At 34.8% G+C, this 20638-nt stretch overlaps 1 protein-coding gene across 4 annotated transcripts in view; it reads right to left on the bottom strand.

Moving 5' to 3' along the window:
- Nucleotides 1–20638, bottom strand: part of DACH2 (dachshund family transcription factor 2) — a 623157-nt gene that overhangs the window by 32949 nt on the left and 569570 nt on the right. For all 4 annotated transcript variants that reach the window (XM_082377224.1, XM_082377222.1, XM_082377221.1 and 1 more), the window contains 2 exons: nt 2491–2669; nt 2248–2395 (listed from right to left, as the gene is read on the bottom strand). In XM_082377224.1, coding sequence (XP_082233350.1) covers nt 2248–2395; nt 2491–2669 — 327 coding nt within the window. The remainder of the gene's footprint in view (nt 1–2247; nt 2396–2490; nt 2670–20638) is intronic.

The following is a 20638-nucleotide window of genomic DNA, read 5'->3' as shown; positions in this document are numbered from 1 at the left end:
TAAATCTACGCACATATGGTCACCTTATTTTTGATAAAGGAGGCAAGAATATACAATGGAGAAAAGAGAGCCTCTTCAATAAGTGGTCCTGGGAAAACTGGACAGCTACATGTAAAAGAGTGAAATTAGAACACTCCCTAACACCATACATAAAAAGAAACTCAAAGTGGATTAAAGACCTAAATGTAAGACCAGACACTGTAAAACTCTTTGAGGAAAACATAGGCAGAACACTCTATGACATAAATCACAGCAAGATCCTTTTTGACCCACCCCCAAGAGAAACGGAAATAAAAACAAAAATAAACAAATGAGACCTAACGAAACTTCCAAGCTTTTGCACAGCAAAGGAAACCATAAACAAGATGAAAAGACAACCCTCAGAATGGAGAAAATATTTGCAAATGAAGCAACTGACAAAGGATTAATCTCCAAAATTTACAAGCAGCTCATGCAGCTCAATATGAGAAAAACAAACAACCCAATCCAAAAATGGGCAAAAGACCTAAATAGACATTTCTCCAAAGATATACAGTTTGCCAACAAACACATGCAAGGATGCTCAGCATCACTAATCATTAGAGAAATGCAACTCAAAACTACAATGAGGTATCACCTCACATCAGTCAGGATGGCCATCATCAAAAAGTCTACAAACAATAAATGCTGGAGAGGGTGTGAAGAAAAGGGAACCCTCTTGCACTGTTGGTGGGAATGTAACTTGATACAGCCACTATGGAGAACAGTATGGAAGTTCCTTAAAGTACTAAAAATAGACCTACCATACCACCCAGCAATCCCACTACTGGGCATATACACTGAGAAAACCATAATTTAAAAAGAGTCGTGTACCACAATGTTCATTGCAGCTCTATTTACAATAGCCAGGACATGGAAGCAACCTAAGTGTCCATTGACAGATGAATGGAAAAAGAAGATGTGGCACATATATACAATGGAATATTACTCTGCCATAAAAAGAAACAAAATTGAGTTACTTGTAGTGAGGTGGATGGACCTAGACTCTGTCAAACAGAGTGAAGTAAGTCAGAAAGAGAAAAACAAATACCATATGCTAACACATATATATGGAATCTAAAAAAAAAAAAAGGTCCTGAAGAACCTAGGTGCAGGACTGGAATACAGATGCAGACGTAGAGAATGGACTTGAGGACATGGGGAGGGGGAAGGGTAAGCTGGGACGAAGTGAGAGAGTGGCACTGACTTATATATACTACCAAAAGTAAAATAGGTAGCTAGTGGGAAGCAGCTGCATAGCACAAGGAGATCAGCTTGGTGCTTAGTGACCACCTAGAGGGGTGGGATAGGCAGGGTGGGAGAAGACACAAGAGGGAGGAGATATGGGGATATATGTATATGTATAGCTTATTCACTTTGTTATAAACATAACTAACAAACACACCATTGTTAAGCAATTATTCTCCAATAAAGATGTTAAAAAAGAAAATGGCCTTTATAATTTAGCCTCTACTTTCGTTATGCATTATCTCCCAACATTCACTTCATAAAACTCAAAGTCATGGTATTAATACACTGTATATATTTGCCCATGTTTGAGGCTTCTTGCCTCCATGCCTATGTTCATTGTTCTAGAATGACCAGATCACTCAGTTACTCTCATGCTTTTCTTGGCTTACTGTTTCTTCAAGACTCAGGTTCAAGTGTCAGCATCAGAAAACCTTCTTCGACCATCAATTCCCCACACCACCAAGCTGAGCTAACTACCCCCTCTCTATATAAACATATATGATGTACATCTTTGTTCTTTCCACTTTGTCTTATAATTAGCTGGTTGGTTGTGCTAGTCCTCTGAAATGTAAATCTTTCAAGGACAGGGACTGAGTTTTATCTTCTAACCCCAGAATCGAACATTGTTCTTGGCAAAGAGTAAGTATTTAATACATAAGGGATTGTTAGAATATATATATATATATATATATATATATATATATATATATATATCTCCAGGAGTATTTTGTGAAATTGTGAGAGAACTAAGAATATTCATGTTTCCAAAAATGAAGTGTAGATCTTGCTCATTATGTTTAATTACAAAGAGAAATAGTGTAAACATCTTACCTTGTGGATTGCACACAGTATTTGATTCTTAACTTGTCATTTGTTTTCAGCAGTTCCTGGCTATCCCTGAGAATATTTCTATTACTACTGAAAATATCTCCAACACAATCTTTACTTATTCACTTATATTGAACTTGTTAAACTTACTTCTACTTTGAAGCTCAACTGCGAGTTGTCTTTCAAGGTTTTCTCTAATTTCTCTCTCTCTATAGAGCTCCATTCGCAGTTCCTTTTTTTCTTGTTGAATCTGCTTCTCTTGGATGTGAGCATTATCCAAAGCCACTTTCAGTAGACCCTGTCAAAGTACAGCAAATGACATGCAGTTCATCTTATCTGTTTTAATTTCTCAAATATGAAATAATTTATGTAGGTGCTAATGTCTTGTATTACATTTATTTTGTTTATAGAAATATTGTTGACCTGAATGTTGGTCAACAGAGTCTCCACAGAGGACAGACTATCAGCAAAAATGAATGGTCCAGGGAATCCAGGAGGCAATGCCTGCCCAGGAGTCAGTTGGATCTTGTCCAGGGGTGACTTCATCATTGGAATTTGAACGGGTACCTCTTCTGCAAGAAACAAAATTAATATCAGAAGGTTCATAAACTAACAGCTCAAAATTTTCACTATGTTTCCTTCATCTCTATAAAGATTTTGTTTCTAAAGCTAAATGATGGAAAACTCATAACTGGAAGTCATACCTATTTCCCAGCTGCCTCTCATTTCTCAAATAAATGTTTCAGTAAAGAATCAGTGAAAATGAATCAACATTTACTGCTAACTGGCATAAAATTTGGAGAAACAAATTTGACATGCTTATTAATATCTATAAATTAAGTAATCAGATCACTTCCTGGTAAAACACTAATTGCTTTTTAGTTTTTCTCTTTAAATCTATCTATCTATATCTATCATCTCCATATTTTAACACCTTTATTGACGTATAATTTACATATAATAAAATTCATCTATTTTAATTGTATGCATCGATGAGGTTTAGTAAATTTACAGAATCGTACAACCATTACCAAAAATCTATTTTAGAACACCTCAATCACCCCCAAAATACCCCTCATGCCCATTTACAATTAATCTCCTTTCCCATTCCCAGCTCCTGGCAACCACTAATCTACTTTTTATCTCTATGGGATTGCCTTTTCTGGATATTTACATAAATAGAATCATATCGTAAGTGATCTTTTGTGTTTGTCTTCTTTCACTTAGCATAATGTTTTTGACGTTCATCCATGTTGTGGCATGTATCAGTGTTTTTTTTCCTTTTTATTGCTGAAAAGTTTTCTATTGCATGGATACATGACTGTCTGTTTAATCATTCACTAGTTTGGCATCTGGGTTGTTTCCAGTGTTACCTTTTATTTTGAAGAATATTTCTTATGAAAAAAATAACCACCTATGTGTAAAACCACAAAGTGTATATTTTCTCCCCTTATATTTTTATATTAACTTCCCCCCCACACTAATTACTTTAATGAGATTCCCTCTTAGCTTCATATGAAGAGACACCAATAGGATTTTTGTCTAATAAGATATTTCAGATTTGTTTTGCACAGATACATCTAATTACAAAAGGAATCTCCTCTTACTTTGAGACGCTAACTACTTGGCCATATACTTGAATTCTGGTTGAAAATCTTTGTGAGATGTATGAACCAGATAGCAAAGTTTCCTCTGCAATTAAGAATTGGGGCTTTTTTGATATATGTAAAAATAAACTGCTACAGAGGTAATCTTGGAATGTAGCCAAATAAAACCTGGCATTCTTAACTGGCTTCAATAGCAGTGCACAATGAGTTGATCACAGCACCTCAAACAAAATTACTCTACTCACCAGTAACTGAGCACAAGTAACGTTTGAAAATATGTATCTCTCTGGTCATAAAAATTTTCAGTGACCCCATATATTTTGAGACTCATTCAGGAAAAAGTTAAGCTTGAATCTAGACCTAACCAATTTTCACATGGTTTGAAAACAAAAATCTAGCTATTGGTTCTGGTCTTTGTAGGGATAGGAATATGGATTTGTCATACAGTTAGAACTCATTTTTCAATTGCAAGCAGCCTATATATTTAGTGAGCAGAGTCTTGAACCCTATTGATTTCACAGTCACCATGGTTTGCTGGGGGATTTTTTGTGTGGGAAGCTGTGGCATACAATTGCGGGAACTTCTGTGGGATCACCTAATGGGATAGCATTATCTCTGAATAAAATACTCTTGATATAGATCACCTTTACAATTTCTAATTTTCTAAAACCTATAGGGATAAAAATGCTAACGATTATTTTAGAAATCAACAGTTTCACATTATTTGAATCCAAAATGTATTTGTTTATCAGTTTTAAAGAATTCAATAGTATGCAAAAAATAGCCTGCTAATTTTCTTTTAGCACAGGAAACTATAATGAACATATTCCCAGGAATTTTTTTTTAGTAAAACTTACAAATAATATTTTGATCATAAATGCCTGATGCATGTATTTTATACAACTTGCTTGTAAAATTAACCCTAACCTCTTATAGAACATTTCTTCCTTCTTTCCTTCCTTTCCTTTCTTCCTTCCTTCCTTCCTTCCTTCCTTCCTTCCTTCCTTCCTTCCTTCCTTCCTTCCTCCCTTCCTCCCTCCCTCCCTCCCTTCCTTCTTTGTCAGTAGTAGTTTTGGAAGAGGCAAAGTATTCCAGAGGGAGTGAGCACATGTTCTGTGATCTATTTCAAGTACAAGGTTTGAACATTGGAAATATCTCATTAAAATATAAATTCTAAAATATGTCTTAGGTAGCAGCTCTAATGTCTCTAAGGGATATTTCTCAACAGCTAACGAAGCAATATTATGCTTTATTTGTGTTACTTGAAGTACGTATTTAGCTAGTATTTTGTCTTCTGCACATGAGTGCATTAAGTGGCTAGGTAGAATGACTTCATTATGATCTATCAATATTAATAATAATTGGGGAGGTTCAACATCTTTATATTGATGTTTATAAATCTTAGAGATGAATTTATGTAGCCTGGAAGATCTATTTTTACAAAATAAACCACCACAAAGTTAGAACATTGACTTCCTGCTGATTCTGAGATAATATAATGTTTCTCCTGAATAAATATTTTGCATCAGGGGAGACTTCTTAAAATTATGGATTCTTTGTCATGTATCACTCTACACACACATGTAACCTCAGTGATCAGGGTATTCTACAAACAAAATACCTGAAAACGAAAGCAATATGTTAGGTATGCATAAAACAAAATTAGAACTACCTTAAAATCATCAGAAGTCTTCTATTTGGAGACGAATGAAATGCCATTAAATTGGCTGAAAGTAAAATTACTATTGACTATGAAGACAGTTTGTATGGTCTATGGTTTGTAATGTTGCTGTATAGAAGATTGAAGTTTCAAAATAGTATTACTCTTCTTTAAAGAGATAGACACAGCTGAATTAGGTGTTGCTTGCTGCAGTGAGGATCAAATGCAAAAAGAATCGTATTTCATCAGACCTAGTCAACACCAGGAAAATAAATAGAAATATAAGAGGTGTGCAGGCAATGATTCATTTTGATAATCTGGCCCAAGAGAGACACATAGAGACAGCACACAGATCTAAGCTTCTACTAAAAGACAAATAGGACACAGAGGGTGGGAATTGGGATGACAGTGTAGCAGAGGTCACATCGATTTTCAGCAGCAGTTTTCACACGGATGAGATAACCCTGGACTCTATTTGGCCCATTGTTCATATCTTACCTGTCCCACAAGCAATACATTTCCTAGTCCTGGAAAAGGGCAGTAAAGAAGAATATTTCTACTTATGACTTCTTATGATTAAGTTTCTGTGCAAACCAAACATGCTTTCCCAGACCAAGGTCACATTGTATGTTAAGGTCCATAATAGCCAAAAACTAGTCGAAGTGTATTATGTTTGGTGTATATGAGTGGAAACTGTCAAACCATTCATTATTGTTTTTTTTCTGATCTAAATCACGTGCTACAAAAATGAATGATAAATGCATTAGAAATCTATTTCAATCTTGTAATAAGTTTTCACATCTGAATGGCACCTACATTTTCCTCAGAGTTTGAATAGATGCACTGTTATGTAGGGATTTATTAGGTAGGATTGGGAAATCCTAATTGGCAATGAAATAAAATATAAGCAAGTACTAGAAATATAGATTGTCAGTGAAATAAGAGCATCTCTTTGTAATCCAGGGAGAAAGGGTTTTGACGGAGCATTTTGATTTAAAAAGCTAGTGTTCAAAATGTATATATTAAAATCTTTATCAACACATATGAAGCAATGGTATAACCTAAAAGATAAAGATAGGACAACTGCTATCTAACTGAGGGTATGAGCAACCTCTTAATTTATTGAAGCAAATTGGAGACTGCTTTTATTGAACTTGTTTGTTAAACCTGCCATACTTTGTAATAGCACTTGGAAATCCATCTAGAGAATAAGCTTTTAATTTTAAGTTCTTACCTAGGGCCCAGATGAATAGATGCAAAAGATGACAAGTATATTTGTAGAAAAAAAAAAAGATAAACCATATGGTAAATGCTCAGGATGGAAAAGTCCCCCTAAAAATTAAAGTCAAGGATGCTGGAACCTTTCTGTATGATTCTAGTGCTTGTTTTCCCACCTTTTCTTTGGGTTAAGTCTTTCCTCTTTCCCCTGGGCTTTGAGGATTGTGATACAGGAATGGAAATTGAACACAGCAGACTCACTCAGCAGTGGAAAGATACAGCCACCTACCAGGTCATCAGTTTTCATTCTTTAATAAATAAATTATATTTCATTATTTGATTTAAGAGCTTTCCCTTAAATAAAGCTGGCCCAGGGGACTCTCTTTTGTTGTTGTCATTAGTATTACATTCAGCACAAGCAAGACACCTGCTTCCCTCTTCCAAAATGAGGAACAATAACAACAACAAAATGACCAACTGCTGTGAAATGATCTGACCTGCATGAATATGAGGAAGTGTTCATGGTCTGAGTTGAACAATGACTCAAGTGTTGCCATCATCAAATTTGGAAAAGAAAAACTAGATCCCCAAATTGGCTAAATTTATTAAATCAGAACATCTCAGAGCCTTTAAAATGTTAATTCTAAATATTAACATATGTTACATGTTAAATTAGATAGCTGAGAGCATAGTGACAAAGAGTATAAGATGTTGGAGTCTGATTGCCTATGTTTGCAACCCTGCTCTATGATTTGCTAGCCCCTGGAAAAGTTCCTTAATCTTTCTGTGCCTCAATTTACTCATCTGTAAAGTTAGGATAATAATAATAATACCTATCTTATAGGGTTGTTATAAAGATTAATAAGCTAAAATTTGTAAAGTTACTCAAAGTAAATGCAATATAAATGTTTGTTAAATAAATTGTTAATTGAAAATTCCCAGGAGTGGAAGAGAACATAGTAACATATTTGACCATCTAAGCATCCACTAACACCTCATGAAAGACATGTTGGAAAGATCCTCTTCTAGGTAATAACTGGATGAGCCTGGCTTCACCCTAAATTAGGCCAATGTTACTTTCTTAGTTATCAAAGGTCTGAGGAGTCTTCCTAAGTCAAGGTCAGTAGTTCTCAACTGTGGGCAATTTTGCTGCCCAGAGGACATTTGGCAGCGGATGGAGACATTTTTGACTGTCAAAACTGAGGAGGTAGGGGTGTGTGCTCCTGGCATCTAATGGTAGAGGCCAGGGATGCCCTGCCCTCTGCCTCCATCCCCACCAAAGAATTATCTGGTCCAAACGTCAATACTGGTTGAGAACTGCTGTTTCAAAATTACATAGGAAAATCTCAATGAATGAACAGTTCACTAGATCTCCCTTTCTGTACTAAACTTCTTTTAGAGAGTTAATATGCTTAATAAGACAATAAGGTCAAATCAGTGATGTAGAATGAACACAGTACTTTACAAGGTATGTTTTAGAGTTCTTGTGCATTTAATTTCAGGTTCCTGACTTCAGTTCTTTGCTCAAATATCACCTTATTAATGAAACTTACACCAAACATCTTATTTAAAACTGCAGCCTGCACCCTTATTTCCATCCCCTTAACATGAATTTTTCTATAAAATTTATCACCATTTAATATACAATATAACTTATTTATTCACTATTTTTGTTACATTTCATTTTACTACAATATACTCTCCATGAAAGTGGGGACTTTTCCTGTTTTTTATTTCCCATTGCTATCTTCTCGGCATTTAGAATAGTAACTGTCTAGGGTCTACAACAATTGTAATGATTTTAGGTACGTACCAATAATCTTAAAGTGTGAGGTAAGATTCCTGATTATCAGACTGATTCCACTTTTTTCTTTCTATTCCAAAAAGGTAAAATTATATATATACATGAATATATAATTTTAAGTTTTTTTACAAATATGTGGTGAAAGGAAGGAAGAAAGAGGGGATTGAGGTAAAGAGTTTCTTATCAACCCTCAGCCTTTCCAATAAAATAAATGATTACTATAGTCTACAGATATTGTGATAAACTAAAATATTACAATTTTGAAAAATAGTTGATATAGTTATTAAAGGATGACTATTGTATATTTATTTAACCTGTCTGCATATCATAGTCCTTTGAGGACTAAAGATAGTAAAAGTATAAATCTTTCTGGCCCATACACATACTTTCCTATCATCTTTGAGATGATGTATTATTGCATCAAAGATAAAGCAAACTTGACTAATTTTTTTTGAAGTACATCTGTATTTTCTAGAGCTTAGAAATAGAAAAAGGCTGGGGACTTGGAATAGAAAGAAGTTTCATACAGAGACTAGAATTTCATCTAAAAACTGCAAGACAGACAAGAATTTCTAATATAAACAACAAAACAGCACCAGAGGCATGTACAAGTCCCTTCTCCAGAAAACAAGCCTGGCTACCTCTGTGAAAAAGGCTGCAGAGAGAAGAGCATTAAATGAGTGAGACGTTAGTATGTAAGAGTTTACATTAGAAATTGGCAAACAGGAGGCAGGAGTGGGCATAGAGGTAAAGTGGGAAGGAAGCTGATGTTTTAAAGAGATGTGTTTAGGAAAAATGGGAGAGAGTGCACATATTTCCATCAATCAGCTGACCCTTCCAGGGGACAATGTTTCATTGTCCTGGTTTATCTGTAAAATGGTCTCATGGTTTTAATATAACCCCGCTTTTACCCTTACTAGGGGTTTAGTCATCTAGCTGACTGCAGAGGCTGTAAAGCAGATTTTTCATTTTGCTTCCCGGCTGGGAAATGTGCAATCCTTTCCATCAACCAGGAAAGAAAGCTCTCTCCTTAATCTGGCACAAATCAGGAAGAGAAATTTACTGCTCTGACCTGGCAGTTCAGGTGCTAACTTTAAAATCACTGATTTTTTTTTTTTGACTTAGTTAACATATCTGAGTAGAGTGGATCAGTAGAAAGTACAAGGGAGCAAGTTATTCATCCAGTACCTTAACATCAGTGGTTCTTAAACTTTATCATACATCAGAGTGTCCTGAAGGTCTTTAAAAAATCGTTCCCAACTTCCAAAGTTTCTGATTCAGTAGGTCTAGGGTATGGCCTAGCAACTGGAATTCCTAAGTGCCCAGTTGATGTTTCATGTTCCTGGTGTGGGGACCACAGTTTGAGAAACCACTGAGCTATAAAAAAGTAGATTTTACTACATTTAAAGATGATTAATATTGCTTCCTATTATAGTACCTTTTAAAAAAATTGTCTTTACCATTTTAAGAAATTTCAAAATGTTACCTAATTTTAAGTACGTATTTTCACAGCTTCAAGAAATTGCATAAAATTAGAGATACATCAACTAGCCTGTTCTACAGACCTAGAGATTCTGAAAACCAATGTACATTGCACTGAAAAAAAATGTATAATGGAACCTATTTGCAACATAGAATCAGGAAACAAAACAGTAAAAAAAAATTAGTGAGTCTATACAGGTAAAAGCAAAATACTTTTCCAAAATGAATTTAACATAAGCAACTGTTCAGTAAGCAGTTCTATGGATTAATCCTTGAGTACTATTTCCTTGTATCCATGAAAGATGGAAAGTGGGCATTTTGGTAGGGTTAAGATTAAAAATTAAAGATGATTTAAAATCAGAATGACACTGTCATGGAGAACTTGGCAAGAACAGTCTATATAACAGTTTATAATTTGTCACCTCCTATAAACTCTGTAATGAGGAATATGTAGATAATTATACAGGTTTGACATTTATATTTGTATGCTCACTAATAACTCTGCAATTATACCTGCTTATAGTCTGTGAATATTTATATTTTTGATGTTTCCACAGTACCAATGATATAAAATTGAGAACATTCTTTTATTCATTAATTATCTCTTCTCTTCTCTTCTCTTCTGTCTCTGTCAGACACACAAACATGCATGCACACACATTGGTGAGAATATATACTGATTTTTCTGTTTCAGCTAGGAAATAAAAAATTGAGGCACTGAGGCACCATATTTTTATCATAGAAAAAAATTAAGCGTTCTTCTAATAGTTGAGTTTTGGAATCATAATGACTACACTATTGTAAACCTAGCCAGTTCAAAATGACACTGATCATTTAATTTAATTATTTTACAAAACTGAATTTTCTTTAAAATAAATGTTAATTATTAGAGGAAAGCACTGCAATTTTCAGTTTTCCTTTTCTGTATAACGTCGGCATTAAGACCATCAAAACTGTTGCTTCTCCTTTGGAAGCCTCTGAAGTTTTATCAAAGAAGCAGGTATCTATTAATAATGCTCAATTCAACAACCTTCACCAAATGCACAATGTTATTTTTAGATATTGTCTATTGCTATGAGCACTTATACCATCTGGTGAACAAGTTTTTTTTTTTGGTTAAATGATAATAATAATAAAATAATTCATAAGGTATAACCAAGGGAACAGGGAGGGGTAAACTTCATCACTAGAACAAATTAGTGTGCCATTTTCTTTCATATTTTAACATTGCCTCTGCCTCATCTACATTTCTAGTTAGGCTGCAGGGCTTGTTTCATTTTTACTCTCTTCTATTTCAATATTCACATCTAACTTAGTGACTTTTATCAGAAACACTTACTTGAGTACTCAGTTGTGCCTGGTATTGTGGTGTAAATTATGAGTTCACAGATTTGTAAATTGAAGAGTGTTGTAGTGATTTCCTCTAATAATTATATTAGAAATCTCAATCAATTGGAAAGTTTTCACAAATGTATCATTCACAGTAACTTCAATAGTTACTGAAAGGTTAATCACCCGATACCCCCAGTTTCTTATTTTAACTCTTTTTTTGCCTAAAATGTATGATTCTGCTGTTCTACTTAAAACACAATGAACATGACTGAATCTCTCTGTGTCTTCGAATGTTACATCTCTAAACTTCAATGTCCCTATTTGTAGAATAGGAAGAACTACTTCAGAGTGTTTGTGGGAGTTTTAAATGAGAAAACGAACGTGGAAGCACCTAACCCTGTACTTAGCATATAGTAGGCCCTTAGTAAAAATTGGCTAAATCTGAAACTATGCTAGCGTTCTAAATATGGAATGCTTAAGAAAAATGATTGAACTAAATGTACACTGACTCACCCATGAAATTTCTTTTTCTTTAAATTTCTTATGGTAAATTGATTGAAAGATTTAGTTAATGTAGCAACCATTAATTAAGATTTTGTAGCATTGTATTTTGTTTTCCTAATAACCAGACAAAAAACAAACTTGCAGTTTTGTAACTAAAATCTCTCAGATTAGTTTCCAGGTAGTTGGAAGACTTCAGGTTCACATATTTTGAGTCACATTTTTTCCCTTAAATTTAATTGAGGTTACATTTTTATTCCCATGGAGAACTGCAAGTTTAAAAAAAGTGTGCTTTCTACTAAAAAATAAAAAAAACAGGAAATATCTATCTTAAATATTCCTGCCAAATTCAGCCTTATTTTATTAACATTGAAATTCCTTCACCTACTATCTGTTACAAATATTTATGGATCCATATGGAATGGCAGATGTTGAAGCTGAGACACTGCAGGTATTTTTCACTTTCGCTAATAACCCTGGTACTTGAGGATTTTTTTCATCTTCTACCATAAGAGCTCTAGTTTGAATAAAAAATCCAAAACGTTCACTGAATATAATATTTAGAATTATTATAAGACTATGTCTATGCTGAAACTGGGTCTATGCAGACAAAAGAGTTTGATGTTTTTAATAGCCTGCAAAAATATACATATATGTTTATTATATATATTCAAAGCGTGAAACAAAGGGAATAATTGTTTGGGTGATCAAAATTACTATAATACTGCACAAACTGATCAGAACTGCCCAGGTAATTTCTCAGCTCTCAACTTCCAGTGACAGTTTAGTTCCCTCTGATTTTCTCCTTTTTCTTTCCTTATCTGATCCAAACCTTATACATACTCATAATCAATGATATTTCTTTTGAGGAAAAATTATCTTTTTAAGATTCACTTTGCACAAAGCCCAACAAAAACAAACAGTTAATATTAAATGCAGTTCTCTAACATTTTCTACTTCTATGAATGTTTAAAATATTATGAACTCAGACAGAGGAATCATGTAGTGAGAAGAAATGGAAAAAAAAGAAATTAAGAAGTAATATCTAATATCTTGCATTATGAATGTGTTGTAATCAGACTTGAATATATTGCCCAAACTTTCTGTTCTAGATTCCAATTCTATGAAATTGTTTTCTTTTATGATTCACTTATTTGGATAAAGTGCTTTAAAGAGCAACATTATAACATTCGATTCCAATGAAATTATATTCATTTTAGTACCATATATTAGCCATTTCTGCATTTGACCTGCACATGTCTTCATATTTGCTTTGGATGGCTTTAAGGAACATGGATCTATCCCCCTGAGCAGCTGTATTCATACAGTTCCCTCAGAGATTGTTATTTTCCTAATCTGAATTGATCACTAGGGAAAGTCATTTTGCTCACTGCCTCTGGGTCCATTGTCACCTCCCAGCCATTATTCAGTTCCCACTTGGCATTTTTCCAGTGTGAAAATACCATATTTTTATACAATGTTGAAATCACTTCCTACTTTTGGTTACTGACAATGGATTCCATCCTACCTTCAGTTAAAACACCTGTATTAACAGAGAGTGAAATGTGCTATAGTTAGCCTGTGATTCTCAAGCAAAATCTGTATTACAGTTTCTTGGGAGAATGTACTAATAACCCAAGTAACCATCTAATCTAATTTAACACTGTCTGTGAGAAAATCTGATGTTTTAAGAAAAACTTTCAGAGGGTAAAGACAACACAATATGCTATTCAAGTTTAGACATTAATGTATATTTATTGCTTACAACATCCCATGAGATACTTTCTTATCTGGATACTTATAATATGTGCTACCTTTCCCATTTGCCTGGAAAGTGGGCTCTATGGTTAGCAAAATTCTATTAACAACACCTCATAGCTTTTTAAACTTTGTAAGCCCTTCCAAACATTTAAAGTATATAGAGGCTGAATTTTCAGATAATATTTATTATTTACTTTTCAATGAAATAAAACATTTTATAAAGGCTAATTCTGCTATTATGTCTTTCCCTGCTTAGACTTCTTAAATAGCATATCCCATGCCATCCTCTGAAGCCAAGAAGTAAAGACACACAGTAGTAGTATTTCCACAGATGTAAAATACCTGTAATAAAATAGAGATATAAGACAGGAACAAATTACTCAGGTCCACTATAATAAAAGACACGTCTTAAAACTGTATTATGCTAATGATACTGGCATTCCCATTAGTATGTTGCATATACCCTTTCAAAGCTGTATACCCTTTTCAAATGACATGGCCTTTTTGTAATACCGTTTGTGTCCAAGCAGATACAACACTTGTAGAGAATGTATCTAGGGAGCCATAAAACTGTTAGAAAATATATTTCTCCATGATATTTTAGTACTTTGAAAAATTCTATCACAGGGAAAAATGTTTTGCTGTAAATATCTTAAAAGCCTTATAAAGGCAATGGCTTCCCAAAGCACTTGTTTAAATAATTTTAAGAGCTAGAATAGAATAGGTCTTCTTATATACTACAGCTCAAACTCTTTATAATTTCCTTGATTTTTCACAGGCCTTGTTCGTTAATTTAAAAAGATTTTAAGTGCAATGCAATATGTATGCTAATATGATAATGAATAATCTGGCTGCCAATTTGCAATATTACAATACATTTACCAAAACGAAGGCAAAAAATGCATTTTCCTTCAGCATAGCTTTTACTATTTCTGCACGAGGTATTGTTTGATGAATAATTTAGCAAAAAAAAATGACATTTTATTTTTTTTAAGAGCTTTCTAATATTTTTTTTAAATTTTTTATTTTATTTGTTTATTTATTTATGGCTGTGTTGGGTCTTCGTTTCTGTGCGAGGGCTTTCTCTAATTGCGGCAAGTGGGGGCCACTCTTCATCGCGGTGCGCGGGCCTCTCGCTATCGCGGCCTCTCTTGTTGCGGAGCACAGGCTCCAGATGCGCAGGCTCAGTAATTGTGGCTCACGGGCCTATTTGCTCCGCAGCATGTGGGATCCTCCCAGACCAAGGCTCGAACCCGTGTCCCCTGCATTGGCAGGCAGATTCTCAACCACTGCGCCACCAGGGAAGCCCCAAAAATGACATTTTAAATACTCAATGTGCTGTGTATTTTTGTAAAGTTGAAATGAGTCAAAGTAGGAAAAAATGACCTATGCATTCTTCATGGTAGTATACTTAGAGTTTAACTTAGAAGCAAAGACAATCAAATCCTAAATTCAGGATTTTGAGAATTGAATTTTGGAATATATGTTTTTGTTTTTATGCTTTTTCAATTTTATAGAAAATCTTATGAATTATTTAAAAATTAAGTTCTTCACTGTTACATGTTTCCTCTGTTCAGGCCTCATAAATTTCATTTCCATATTTGTGAACAGGAAATGTTAAGTGTATGTGTGTATGCATATGTGTGTGTGTATTCTCCCCTAACATTCAAGACACGTAAAAGGAGGGGGAGGAAATCAAAATGGTTCAGTAAGAGGATGTGGAACTCACTTCCCCCCACAAACACATCACACATATATCTACAAGTGGAACACTTCTCAATGAAAACTAACTGGAAACTGGGAGAAGGACTCCTGTACAAGCAAGGCTGAAAGAAAGATACACGCATGATAAGGTAGGAAGGGAAGAGAAGTGATCAGGTTGGAACCTGTGTCCTAGGGAGGGGATTCAGAGGGAAAGGGAGATTATGCAAGTGGATATCCTCCCTGGGGAGTGAGCAGTTCAAGCCACATATTGGGCACCCCAGTCCTGGGGTCGACACAGGAAAGACAGCCCCCTTTGCTGGTTGGAGGAACAGTCCTGGTGAGAGTAACAGGAGGGCTGTAGGAAGCTTGAACTCTGCTTGTGAGGAGCACACACACATACGCTTGCTCACGAAGCAGGGCAGAGAGGGCAGACTAAAACTGCACAGGTGGCTGACTGGTTTCCTGTGACCGTACCAGCATACACCCTAGCCTGAGCCAAGAGAGAGCTCTAGCCCTGCTTACTTCACGTTGCAGCTCCACACTGGAGCAAGGGCTGCCTGACCAAGGAAAGAGCTCAGCTGTGAAACACAGAACTGGCTAAGATCCAAAGTTGTGTCTGAGCAGGGTGAGAGCAGCCATTATTGGCACTTACATAGGGAGTACACTGGTAGCAGCCCTGACATCTGTTTGTGGCTGAACTTCCACAGCCTGAGCCCTGACACATGCTGAGAGTCCACACAGACCCTGCCTGACCTGCAGTGCAGTTCCACACCAGAGCAGAGGCAGCAGAGGCCAAGGGGAGAGATTGGCTGTGAGGGACAAAGGGGGCTCAGACCCAAAAAGGCATCTAGTGTGGCAGGGCAGCCATTACTGGTGCTTACACAGGCAGTGCATCAGAAATAGCCCTGACCTCTGTCTGTGGCTTGACTGCCATAGGCCATGCCCCATGAGATGCCCAGAACACACATGAACATCTCTTGCTCTTGCACTGCTCCCCTCAGGGGCAAGGGTGCCAGGGCTGGGAAGGGAGAGAGAACACACTTGAGGGCAAAAGAGTCAGCTCAGACCTGAATCTCAGGGCTTCAGATCCAGCAACTTGAGACCTGACCCTGCACCTGATAGGGCAGTGAAGCCACTTAGTAGAGGGGAAGCCCCAGCTCATGCATGGCTCTGGCCCTAGTCCCTCCATCTCCAGCTTCACCTTTTACCAAGGTAATAGCTTCCAGGACACCCTGGGGGAAAGACATGACTCAAGTTCATGTCATATCCAGCTCTCCCACTACAGCTACTGGGTACAAGCAGACAGTATAAGGACACCCCTTCAAGATCTCACCAGGGTATCTGTTTTACTTAATTTAATAAAGACAGAGAAAGTTAAGCAAAATGAGATAATAGAGGAATTGGTTTCAACTGAAAGAGCAAGAAAACAACCCTGAAAAAACAAATAATGAAACAGAAATAAACAGTTGACCAGGTAAATAATCCAAGGCACTAGTAATAAGAATGCTAACTGAATTAGAGAAAAGAATAGATAAACACAGTAGGAATTTAAATAAGGAACTAGAAAATACAAAAAATAACCAGTCAGAACTGAAAAATACAATAACTAAAATGGAAAACACACTAGAAGGAATTAATAGCAGACTAGGTGACACACAAGAACATATAAGTGATCTGGAAGAAAGAATAATGGAAATCATCCAAAGGGAACAGCAAAAAGGGAAAAAAACTTAAGGTGAGAACAGTATAAGAAATCTTGGAATAACACCAAGCATACTAACATTCTGGTTCCCCAGAAGGAGAAGAGAGAGAGAAGGGCACTGAAAATATATTTGATAAAATTATGGCTGAAAATTTCTCACACACAAAGAAGGAAAGAGATATCCAGCTACAGAAAGCATAGGAATTTGCAAACAAGATAAATCCAAAGAGACCCATGTCATAATTAAAATGGCAAAAGTGACAGAGAGAATTCTAAAGGCAGCAAGAGAAAGGCAAAGAGTTATACACAAAGGAATTCCCATAAGGCTATCAGCTGATTTTTCTGCAGAAACTTTGCAAGCCAGTAGGAAGTGGCATGATATATTTAAAGTGCTGAAAGGGAAAACCCTGCAAGCTAGAATATTCTACCCAGAAAGATTTTCATTTAGGATAGGAGAGACAAGGAACTTCTCAGACAAGCAAAAACTAAAAGAGTTCATCAATGTTAAACCTACCATAAAAGAAATGTTAAAGGTGTTCCCTAAAGAAAAAAAAAAAAAAAGAAAAGGCTATAACAAAAAATAAAAATCCATAGGAAAGTGAAAATCCCACTACAAAAAGGCAAATATATGGTAAAGGCTGAGGATCAACAATTTAAATAAGCTAGTGTGAAAATTAAAAGTCAAAATATTATAAAATTAACTATGACTACAATAATCAGTAAAGGGATAAACATGAAGATGTAAAATATGACATCAAAACACAAACTGTCGGGGAGAGGAGTAAAAAACATTGATCTTTAAAAATGTGTTTGAACTTAAAGGATTATATGTTTAAAACAGGTAGATACAGTTATAGATCAACATATATGAACCCCATGGTACTCAACATATACACAAAAACTAGAGAGAAAGGAACACTAGGATACCACTAAAGAAAATCATCAAAACACAAGAGAAGAAACAAAAAGAACAGAGAAAAACTAGAAAAACAATGGGAAAACAAGTAATAAAATGTCAATAAGTACATACCTATCAATAATTACTTTAAATGTCAACAGAATAAATCAAAAGACATAGCGTGGCTTATTGGATAAATAAAAGACCCATCTCTATGCTGCTTAAAAGAGACTCTCTTCAGAGTTAAAGACACACACACTGAAAGTGACATGATGAAAAAAGATATCTCATGCAAACAGAAAGACAAGAAAGCAGGGATAATGATACTCATATCAGAAAAAAATAGACTTTAAAACAAAATCTACAATAAAAGACAAAGAAGAATATTATATAATGATAAAGGGATCAACACAAGAAGAGGATATTATACCCATTAATATATATGGACCCAATACAGGAGAACCTAAATATATAAAGCAAATACTAACAGATATAAAGGGAAAATTTACAATAAAACAATAATAATAGGGGATTTTAACACCCAACTTACATCAATGGACAGATCATCCAGACAGAAAATCAATAAGGCAACAGACTTAAATGCAACAATAGACCAGTTGAACTTAATGTATATCTACAGGACGTTACATACAAAAACAGCAGAATACACATTCTTTTCAAGTGCACAACGAACATTCTCCAGGATAGACTACATGCTAGGCCACAAAACAAGTCTCAACAAATTTAAGAATTAGAAGATATATCAAGCATTTTTACGACCACAACAATATAAAACTAGAAATCAATTACAGAAAGAAAAATGGGAAAATCACAAACATGTGGAGACTAAAGAACATGCTACATAAAAATACAATGGTTCAATGAAGAAATAAAAGAGGAAATCAGAAAGTACTTCAAGAATGAAATGCAAATGAATACACAAATTATTTATGGGACACATCAAAAGCAGTTCTAACAGGGAAGTTTATAGCAATACAGGCTTCCTTAAGAAACAAGAAAAATCTCAAATGAACAACCTGACTTATCACCTAAAGGAATTAAGAAAAGAAGAACAAAGCCCAAAGTCAGCAGAAGGAAGGAAATAATAAAGATTGGAGAGAAAATAAATAAAATAATAAAGACAGGAGAGGAAATAAATAAATAAAATAAAATAGAGATTAAAAATGATAGAAAAGATTAATGATGCCAAGAGCTTGTTTTTTTGGAAAGATAAACGAAATTGATAAACCTTTAGCCAGGCTCATCAAGAAAAAAAAAAAAGAAAGGACCCAAGCAAACAAAATAATAAATGAATGAGGAGAAATAAAAACTGATAACACAGAGATACCAAAAAATCATAACAAAATACTGTGAACAATTAAATGCCAAGAAATTGGACAACATAGAAGAAATGGGAAAATTTCTAAAACATAAAACCTACGAAGACTGAATTAAGAAGAAAAGGACAATTTGAACAGACCTATCACTAGTAGAGAAATTGAATTATTTAAACAAACAAACAAACAAAAAAACTCCCAGCACACAAAAATCCAGGAACAGATGGCTTCACTGGGGAATTCTACCAAGCATATAAAGAAAAGCTAGTACCTATACTTCTCAAACTACTCTAAAAAATTAAACAGGATGGAACACACCCAAATTCAATCTATGAGGCTACCATTACCCTGATACCAAAACCAGACAAAGACACTACAAAAAAAGAAAATTACATTCTAATATGTCTGATGACTATAGATGCAAAAATCCTTAACAAAATATAAGGAAAATAATCCAACAATATATAAAAAGGGTCATACACCATGATCAAGGGGGATTTATTCCAGGGATGCAAGAACACTTCAATACTTGAAAATCTATCAATGTAATATACCACATTAACAAAATGGAGTATAAAATTTATATGATCACTACAAAAGATGCAGAAAAAGCATTTGACAAAATTCAGCCTCCATTCATGATAAAAATTCTCATCAAGGTTGGTATAGAGGGAATATAGCTCAGCATAATAAAGCCCATTAATGACAAATCCACAGTTAACATCATAATCAGCTGTGAAAACCTGAAATCCTTTCCTCTAAAATCAAGAACAAGTCAAAGATGCCACTCTCTCCACTTCTATTTAACACAGTATTGGATGTCCTAGACACTGTAGTCAGACAAGAAAAAGAAATAAATGTCATCCAAATTGGTAAGGAGAAGGATGAAAACTGGGAATACGTAAAACTGGAGGGAAGGAGTAAAACAGTCTCTATTTGCAGATGATATGATACTATATAAAGAAAACTCTAAAGTATCTACAAAGAAAGTGTTAGAACTAATAATTTAGTAAAGTTTCAGGACACAAGACTAATATCTGTTGCTTTTCTATACACTAATAAAATGCTATCACAAAGAGAAAGAAAGAATACAATACAATTTAAGATTGCACCAAAAAGAATAAAATACCTAGGAATAAACTTAACCAAGGTGGTGAAAGACTTATACTCTGAAAACTATAAGACAATGATAAAGGAACTTGATAATGATACAAAAAAAAATGGAAAGATATCCCATTATCTTGGATTAGAAGTATAAATATTGTTAAGATGTACATACTACTCAAAACAACCTACAGATTTAATACAATTTCTATCAAAATACCCATGACATTTTTCACAGAACTGAACAAATAATCCTAAAATTTATATGGCACCACAAAAGACGCTGAACATACAAAGCAATCTTAAGGAAAAAAGAGCTAAGCTGGAGGTATGATGGTCCCTGAACTCAGACAATACTACAAAGCTACAGTAATTGAAATAGCATGGTACTGGCACAAAAACAGACACACAGACCAATGGAAGGTAACTGA

Source organism: Balaenoptera borealis (assembly GCF_965194805.1).
Source record: "Balaenoptera borealis genome assembly, chromosome: X".
Taxonomy (NCBI): domain Eukaryota; kingdom Metazoa; phylum Chordata; class Mammalia; order Artiodactyla; family Balaenopteridae; genus Balaenoptera; species Balaenoptera borealis.
Note: the sequence above shows the minus strand (reverse complement) of the source record. Positions and strands in the feature narration are given on the sequence as shown.